Here is a 10,000-nt window from a genome sequence, read left to right on the forward strand (position 1 = left end):
CAGTCGCAACGTCGCGATCTACATCACAAGTGACCACATCGTGAAACAGACGAGAATACTTTATTATTATTGCACTTCACCACGATGAATAACAGCAACCTTTTTTACGACAATGAAAGGGTTCATATTTCACCGTTGTTTTGTCCTTTAATTTTTTGCCCCGAAAAACTTTTGGGCGGGAAAACCATGTGTTCCAATTGTCGGAATTTTCACAACTGTTCCGTGTTTAAGTATGCTGGCGTTCTCTTTTTAAGTATTCCGGCGTTCCATGTTTAAGTATTCCGGCGTTCCGTGTTTAAGCATTCCGCCGTTCCGGCATTCCATCATTCTAGCATTCCGTGTTTAAGTACTAGCCGGTTGAACCTTCAACCTTCATCAGGGGAAAGTGAAAAAATAATTCACAAAAAACTGTCCCTCAGGGCAAGATTTAGAAATTCGTGCCGCAAATGCATGCCATCATCACGATTAAGTGGATTCCTGCAAGTGTTAATTTCCCAAGCCTCAAGTATGCGTCGATTGCGCCAATTAGCATTTGTGCGTAGGATTTTGGACGCCTCCAAAGAGACAGTGTGACCAGAACGTAAACAATGCTCCGCTAAAGCTGACTTTTGTGAGTGTTTATGTTCCACCCCTTTCTGGTGTTCTTTAAGGCGAGTAGAAAATTTGCGTTTGGTTTCCCCTATATAACTCTTGTCACAATCTTTGCATGGATGGAATCGAGTAGATGGCGCCACGAGTCTGATCTTTCGGTACTGGGTCTTTCGGTTTGGGAAACAAATTCCCGATGGTTTGGTGTGATTTTCGAGCAACTATGATGTCGTGATTACTCAAAATCCGTTTAATAGGCTCCGATGTGCCCTTGATGTATGGAAGAATACAGAAACCCTTTGCAGCATCCGGTGCAGTTGGTGACAGTTGTGGAGCTGGTTGTTTTGGTTTGCCAACATCAATCACAAATCGCTTTGGGTAACCATTCGCCACCAGTGCTGCTGTTACGTGCTTCATTTCCTTTGACCGTTGATCACTAGAAGATGGGATAGTTTTTGCACGATCGGTCAAAGATTTAACAACAGCCCTCTTGTGCGCAACCGGCTGATGCGAATGGAACGACAGGTATCTTTCAGTGTGGGTAGGTTTACGATAGACCTTAGTGGAAAGTCGACCGTTGTCTCGACGGCAAACAGTAACGTCCAGAATTCAATAATAATAGACTCGAATTTGGCATACTATAAGAAACGTGGTTTTTGCGAATTATTTTTTCACTTTCCCCTGATGAAGGTTGAAGGTTCAACCGAAACGTTGGGACTTTTAAAACATTGTACATATTCTTATACAATTTCAACCAGAGTAACGTTCTTATTTCTTAATATGTTTCTATCACCTGGTTACAGGACCATTTTTAAAAATATCCTTATCTCTTTACAATACAAATACACTTGATCAAAGTTTCTAATAAGTGTCAGCTTTTTGAATTCTGTGTATAATAAAGTTATTCTTATGGGGCACGTTGTGTTGCGTTACGTAACGCGGTATGTTTCCCAACACATTTCGCGGTCACTTTGTTTTACTTCTAGAATCCTCCTGATATACACCCATTTAAGAAACGGTCCAGATAAGAACGATAGCAACAACGGCAACGAACATGTTGGAATTCAATTGGTATGCAAAAAGGTGATAACTTTTCTATTGTCTGTACTTACTTCTGATTGGCTTAAACAGCAAAAGTTAACAAAACTTCATAAAAGCAGTATTATATTCATCCTTACTTTCCAACCATCTTCCATCTTTCATCTGGTCTCAGTTTAAATGAATTCCACAGAAATCGTATCTGGGGAACATGTAAAATTGTAAACGTTTCTTGGCTGTTGTTTTCAACTCTTGTGATTGGTCAAAATCTTTTAACACAAAAAAAACACCCTTTCAAAGTGGGCTGTAAATGAATTTTATTGCGTTAACGGCTTTCCTGTAGGTTTATGCATTCTCTGTGTAAAAATGATAACATTCCTATGTGGGGAAAGCCCCGTTGCCGCATAACAAAGGAAATTGCTATCCACCTTACACGGATCATTACTTAATAAGTCTAATATATGCCGTTTTCCGCTAATGACGTCGAACTCTTGCTTTCAAATTTTATTTATAAATCTACAAAGGCCTAAAACTTTTCGGATTTCTTTTCTTGTTTGAAGCCTTTGTACATTTCTCAATAAATTTTAAAAGCACGAGTTCGATGTCATTAGCGGAAAACGACATATATTAGACTTATTAAAAGGGTGTATAAGAACCCAGCTCTAATATCTGTTCCTAACCGAGATTTGCTTCTATCAGTATCGCAAAAAATCGGCTATATTCTGTGTACTGTCAAAACGCGCCACTGTGAAACTGTCAAACAGCCTTCAACGCATTCCCAGTCTGGTAACACTCCTGCGTTAGTAAAGGTGGGTTTTTTTAACGATGAAGCAATACTTTCAAATTGTTGTCACTGTTTTGAAGCCTTTTCATTCGTGAAAATAGATGAAAAGATACGGCAAAAACGATAAGAACTACATTGGTTCGATTTCGCTAAGATGAAAACGGAGAACTGCATTTCATCATCAGTTCCTGATACACTTAAAAAAATAACGTAATATGAGCATGATTCCATTTAGCGTATGAGTGTCTCCTCTTTATCTTAAACAGTGTGGTTTTCATAAGCTGTGATTCGGAAATAAAATGGAAATTGCATTCTTTGGAACCTAATTTTTACTGCCAATTACGCAATAGAGGACGTTTCCGTGCTTCCATGGCCTCCTCTAAACGCGAGGGGGAGTTGGGAGAATTCGCGACAGTTATGCAAACTCGAGACGCATTCGAGGGTTCGGCATAACTGTCGAGAATTCCCCTAACTCCCCTCAGGTGTTTAGACGAGGCTATGGAAACACGGAAAAAAAGTCCTCTATTGCTTTTATAAAATATATCTCAAAGATAATTAAACAAATGAAAGAAAATGCTGGTTTTTTTACTTCTTGATTGAAACAGATTTTCTTGACACACGCTCGTCATGTATTTCCTACCAACCAATAAAAACGCCCCTCTGACAATACATAACCAATCAAAATTCGTGTGATGTCGCAGCCGTGTTTCCATACTCTCATCTAAACACAGCTGTTGACCAATGAGAGTGCGCGCACCATCCTAATTATTTTATAACAATCGGTTCTCCGGCAAGGTTAAACTGAACTGTTTCTGTTAAAGTTTACAGCCAGGCCAGTTCCAACAATAATATCTCGTATGCCATGATGGCTAAGCCACTCAAAACTTTAGAACTGTATTATCCAATGATCTGGGTTTGTAATAATACGTGATATAGCTAAAAGCATGACAATAAATAATTTTAATGTCTGGTGATGTTCTCCGAGACTGCTCCATGGTGGCGGTTGTTGTTATGTTGTGGTGCCTTCTTTAACATGTCGAGAAGTTTCCTGACACTCACTCCGATAACCTTTGTAAAACAAGAATTCAAAGATAAATCTGTGTTGAAATTCAACTATTAATTTAAATGGCAATACACTCTTTGGAAACTGATTTTCACTTGAAACTCGGCTACAGATGACAAAAATAAACGACCTGCAGGTGACCTGGGGTTTCTTGTAATTCAGTGGCCAGGGCATCCGACATTTGATACGGCGGTCGCAATTTCGAATACTGGCACAGACTCTAATTTTTCAGTTGATTTTTACTTCTAAAAGTGGGAAATTTGGCTAGCTTAAAACTGCTTCTGTAGAGGTCTAGAGATACATACATAGTAGCCAGCAACATCCCATCAATAGTATGTAATGCATTCCTTTTTTTTTATAATAACATTTCTTATGACCAAGGTTAGGCTGAGATAAACTTTTTTATTTTGCTAATTTGTTTTTTTTTTTTTTTGCTTTTGTGACTAGAAAGATTAAAGAAATCTTAAGCTGTAATCGGACAGGAAAAGTAACTCAATATACTTCCGGAAATTTGAACATTAACTATGGCTATTTTCACCAAGCTCAAAATACATGTACAGTTTATCCGTTTGAGAAGTCGCGGCATTAAGACTATGGATATCCAGTTCATTGAAGCATGAACATGCAGTCCCAAGAGCAAATGACCTGTATTGTTTTGATGCAAAGAGCCTCGCAAAACGTATTGCATTATGGGATTGGGAAAAAAGCGAATATGCCAATTTCAAAAATACCATAATACTCTTTGTTTGCCCTCCAAAACTTTGCATAAGCATTGTTTCCAGTTTCTCTTGGGACTTACAATGGTCCCAAGAGAAAATAAAACACTGCTTATGCAAATTTTGGGGCACAAACAAAGAGTAATATAGATTTAGCCAAGCCTAAAAAGCGGAGCTCCCGTTTCTAACCCCAGAAAGCAATATAGTATATATGGAAATAATTATGCTTAAAAATGGTAAAAAAGGGGGGCTTAAAACTGATCTAAACTCAAAAAGGTTTCCCAAATTTTCGAATGGTATCTCTGGTTCTTCTTCGGGGGACAATGAATCTAAAATTCAAAAATCACTGCTTCTTATGTTGGCTCCCAAGAGATCTTAAGAGCGGCACATATGCCCTTGGGAACTCCATTCTTTCATTCACAGAGTTCTTATCAATGTTTGAGTGTAAAGACTCCAGAAAAATTCTGCGCTTGTAATTAGTTTCATTCCTTTCAAGAATTTGGCCGTAACGTGGATGGATGTCGTGCGTGGTTCTTTCGGCATGTTGTCGGATTGCCGACTCTTTACTCGCGGCACGCGCGGGATCATGTTCCTCTCTCCTCGAAGCCCAACACCGTTTGCTCTCACCAATGTAGGAGAAATCGCAGTCTTTGCATTCAACTCTGTAAACGATGCCTGCTATTCTTTCTTCCGATGGACGGTCCTTCGGCTTTTTGAAGACAGAAGCAAGTGTGCGTATGGGCTTAAAAGCAGTCATTATGGTGAAATGTTGCAGTGTGCGTTTTACCCTGTCCGATACCCCTTGAACATAGGGTACCACGGCAAGGTCAGCCGGGTCAGGATGGTGGCTTTGTGGACCAGACCTTGGTTGGGCAGCATTTTCAATGAATTTGGTGGGATATCCATTGACCTGTAGGCTGTCCTGGACGTGGGTTGTTTCCTCTGTTCTCAGGGCCTCGCTAGATGGGATGGTGTTCGCGCGGCGCATCAACGTGCTGACGACGGATCTCTTATGTTGTACAGGGTGGTGTGAATCAAATGCCAAGTACTTGTTGGTATGGGTGGCTTTTTGGTATACTTGCACCTCAACCTCACCATTGAGGAGGGTGGATACATTAGTATATATCCAGGAACGCGATGGTGGGTTTACCGTCCACGGGTGTGGCGCAGTCTATTGTGAACTGGATGTGCGGATTGACTGTATTAAGATGGCGATGGAAATTGTCAAGCTCTGTCGACTTTATACACGCGTTTGAATCGTCAACATATCTGAACCACCAGCGGGGGAAGCCGTGAATGTTGACAAAGCCTGAACCTCGACGTGTTCCATTACCCAGTCGGCGATGACTACGCTCACGGGTGAACCCATAGCGCAGCCGAAAATTTGGTGATACAGAGTGCCTTCATATGAAAAGAAGTTGTTGTGCAGTACGATTTTCGTCAGCTCTACAATTTGATTCTTGGTCAGTTTTGTCCTATCTTTCCAGGTGTGATTCGACTCCAGCTTGCTTTGGATGACTTTTAAGGCTAGATCGACAGGAATCGAAGTGAACAGGGATACGACGTCGAAAGATACAATTTCCTCGTCTGGTCTGACTGTCTGGGTCTGTACGAAATCTGCGAATTCCTTTGAGTTCTTTATCGTGTAGAATGATCTGAACGTAAGGGGCTGAGCAAATTCGCCAAATACTTGGAAGCGTGGTAGGTAGGGGACCCGATACTGCTATTGATAGGTCTAAGGGGTATCGGTGTGGACGGACTGGCCAAGGTGTAGTGGTCGTCTTTTACTGTTAACTGGACTTAATGCACTTTTGGAAGGCCATAAAAAGCAGCCGGAACAGGATCACTGGGTTTGATTTTAAAATACTCTTTCTCCGTTAGGTTCCCCGACTTTTTTAGTTCTCCTAACTTCCTTTGTAGCAAATTGGTGGTGCTAGAAACTGGATTGCGTCGCTTATCGGTTACAGGTAAGTATGTTTTTGTGTCCTGTAACATGGACAATATCTGCTCCTTTTAGTCTACTTTATTCATCACCACAGTCGTATTTCCTTTGTCAGCAGGAAGAACGAGAATGCTGTTGTTTTCTTTGAGTTTTTTTTATCGCCTGTCACTCACCTTGGCTCAAGTTGCAAGTTTTTGGCGCTTTTGCATTTATGATGTTACGAATATCGCCCCTGACCTCGTCCTTGGCGTCTCGTGGTAGGTTCGATATTCCCTGAACACAGCGGTTAGGATCTCCATAACCGGCACACTTCTAGGAGTGATTGCGAAGTTCATTCCTTTTTTGAGGAGTGATATCTCATTGGCTTCCAGGTCTCGGTCCGAAGCATTTACAACCCATCTTTTCTTTATTTCTTCGTGTCTGTTGTCATTGACGGTTGGGTCGCCCACGCTTTAGTTTTTGTTGGTGCCTTGCACGAGTTCTGTTTTCCTCCCGATGGTTTTGATGTAAGATGACTTCCATTAGTGTGGCAAATTCTGTACTCGGTATTAAACCGAGTATTTCGTGTTGAATTCTTCCGATAGTGTACCTAATTCTATTAAGTTTGTTGTGGTACATGCTGATCATAAGTCGTAGATAGCTCCAACTTGCACGACGGGCAATGTAGGATTTCTCCTACATTGGTGAGAGCAAACGGTGTTGGGCTTCGAGGAGAGAGGAACATGATCCCGTGCGTGCCGCGAGTAAAGAGTCGGCAATCCGACAACATGCCGAAAGAACCACGCACGACATCCATCCACGTTACGGCCAAATTCATGAAAGGAATGAAACTAATTACAAGCGCAGAATTTTTCTGGAGTCTTTACACTCAAACATTGATAAGAACTCTGTGAATGAAAGAATGGAGTTCCCAAGGGCATATGTGCCGCTGTTAAGATCTCTTGGGAGCCAAAATAAGAAGCAGTGATTTTTGAATTTTAGGGTGCGTTCGATTGACCGTATTCCGGAATAAGAATGCATGGAATATAAGGTAGAAATCCTTCGTTTTTACGGTGATTCACATAAACATCCGCTAAAATGCCATTTTAAACATATTGTTGTTGTCCTTGCTGCTTCGAAACGCGCCAAACATACCGTTTTAATCATCACTCCACGTATTCTTATTCCGGAATAGGAATACGCGCCCTTAGATTCATTGTCCCCCGAAGAAGAAACGGAGATACGGTTCGAAAATTTGGGAAACCTTTTTAAGTTTAGATCAGTTTTAAGCCCCCCCTTTTTAGCATTTTTATAAAATTATGAACACTGATCGCCAAAAGAGCAACAATTATGCTTAAGGTACAAAATTAATCGTCATTGGTGTATACAGTTTACAGTGATCAAACACCTCTGAGCTGACAAATAAAACTCAAATTACATAAACAGTAATCTCTTTCACAACATTTTCCGTTTAACTGATAATCTTTACACCCTCTCTCTTCAGTTTAGCAAAGCTCTTAAGTCTTAAAGTTTCCGGCAAAGATATCTAGAGAGAGATACTTGCTGGAGATGGCACCAAAGCCACAAGTGTCCTGTTTTTTCCTGTGCTGGAGGCGCCAAAACATTCTAGGGGGGTCCAGGGAAAAATTTTGAAATTCGCTGGAAATCCACCGTGTAGTCCGCTGCTTGTTAAGAGAGCCGCCCCACGTTATTATGGTCAGCCTGAGCTAATATCTCGGCCTAGACTTCATAAATTTATGCGTGAAATTCCTGAAGAAACAAGAAAATTGGTCGTACACGAACAGATTTAACATTGGCCAAAGTTCAGTGCCAGTGAAGGAACGAATTTGGAATTCATGAGCACTTTAGCACTTCCAGGTGTTGTATGTATACAACATACCACACCTGGAATGTTTGCCGATAATAGGTATATAACTATGGCTCATGAAGATATATCCACAATTGAAGGTTCCTTAAATAGTGATTTAGCTGCAGTACATGATTGGCTTAAGACAAACAAATTAAGTTGCAATACCACCAAAATTAGTTATATAACTTATCTATTGGTTTTCGGCAAAACTTAACAAAAGCTTAATTCATGAAATTCAAAATTTAAAGATGGATGATAGGTCAATTGAACATAAACCTTCTACTAACTTATTGGGGGTTCATATTGATGAAATGCTAACCTTAAGCTTGGATGATCAGATCACATATATTTCATCTAAAGTCTCGAATGCCTTGCGAATGTTGTATTTGAAGTTGAAGTTAAAGTTGAAACTGTTTATTTTTAAATCACATTGCAGCGGCTGTGCCAGCTGAAAAACGTAATATTTACAATCTTCTTAATCAAGAGAAAATGAGGGGACAGAGAGGGAGGCTCAAGGCGTTGGCCGGGATATGTTATGTCCACAAAAGTTATTTTTAGATGAGCGGAAGTCTTTGTTCTAGGGGAAGTCTGTCTTCCGAGACGTCCGCATGCAGTCTTGCTTCGCTCTCAGGTTCTTAGTGAAAAGAGAAAATGATGGCGTACGTGGAAGGCTTATGAATATATATTTTCTTTCAAACATCGGACCGAGGTTGGCCTGCATGCGGACGTCTCGGAAGACTTCCGCTCGTCTAAAAATAACTTTCGTGGACATGACATATCCCAAGGGCTGGACCGGGAGCCTCCTTCTCTGTCCCCTCATTTTCTCTTGTCTTAATTAAAAACTGTATATTACAATATTACTAAAATACAAAAATGATATGTGATGAAATGATTAATAACTAATAAATATGACATAATGAATATAGTATCTACTAGTAATAACACTTAATCTAAATAATTTAACATTAATTTGCGAGCCTACACATTTTGATAAAAAAGGAGTTGTTAAATCTCTTTGTTCTTGTCTTTGGTAAAATAAATTGTCGTGATTTTCTGAGAGAATATGGTGGTTGATGCCTCTCAGGCATCAACTCGTGTAAAACATGGTCCTTATTGTTATTAATCTCATTGAATAACTTTGTACATATGTTATTATAATGATCCTCTAACCTAGGTATCTTAGCTATGTTAATAGCATTATTGTAACTTATTCCTGGGAATGAAATAGCCATAGCCCTCTTCTGAATACGTTCTAACTCTTCTATAAGATATTTAGGGAGGGCATAATGAAACACAGGTACAGCATAATCTACTACCGATCTTACACAGATGATATAAAATAGGACTAAGTCAGCTGTAGGAATCTTAGCCTTCTTTAGCTGAGATAGAAAATATAGTCTCTTGGAGGCTTTCTTAACAATGTTCTCAATATGTGAATTCCATGAAAGCTTATTGTCAAAGGTAAGACCTAGCAACGTGGCCCGCTTTAACAATTAAAGAGATTTATTATCTACTTGCACTGGTGTAAAGTCAGGCCACTGTTTACTAAAAGATATCCTTAGTTCCTTACATTTATCTGGATTAAGTTGTAATCGATTCCTGTGAGACCATCCCCGGCACTACTTTATCTGTAATAGCCTGAGCACTATTTAGTTGACCCTTTAATTTGCTACGATTTCAGAGGCTGTCGTATCATCGACAAACTTCCACAAAGACGTTTCGTGAACCTCTAGGTCGTTTATCATTATCAAAAATAGATAGGGTCCTAGCCTAGTTCCTTGGGGGACCCCAGATAGCACAGTGCGCTTGAATTTCAGCATGCTGCTTTGGATAAATTAAGGGGATGGATTCGGAAGAAAGATTTCACTGACAAAATTACCTTGCTTTTTTCTTTTGGTTGTTTTTTTGTTGTGGTTTTTTTTTTCTTTGCTAAACGACCGACATAGTTTTCAACTATGCTTCTTCAGTGTTAACAAAATTACCAAATAAAGCACGGATACTAGTGAAATGGTTTGAAAAA

At 40.0% G+C, this 10,000-nt stretch overlaps 2 protein-coding genes across 6 annotated transcripts in view; one reads left to right on the top strand and one right to left on the bottom strand.

Annotated features, from left to right (window-relative positions):
* Nucleotides 1–10,000, top strand: part of LOC137999942 (neuropeptide Y receptor type 1-like) — a 35,144-nt gene that overhangs the window by 1,304 nt on the left and 23,840 nt on the right. The gene's annotated exons all lie outside the window — the stretch shown is intronic.
* LOC138001036 (uncharacterized) lies at nt 4,533–5,177 on the bottom strand. Its single transcript, XM_068847704.1, has one exon. It carries the CDS (start codon nt 5,175–5,177, stop codon nt 4,533–4,535), a length of 645 nt encoding a protein of 214 aa, XP_068703805.1.

This window comes from Montipora foliosa, chromosome 4 (genome assembly GCF_036669935.1).
Source record: "Montipora foliosa isolate CH-2021 chromosome 4, ASM3666993v2, whole genome shotgun sequence".
Lineage (NCBI taxonomy): Eukaryota > Metazoa > Cnidaria > Anthozoa > Scleractinia > Acroporidae > Montipora > Montipora foliosa.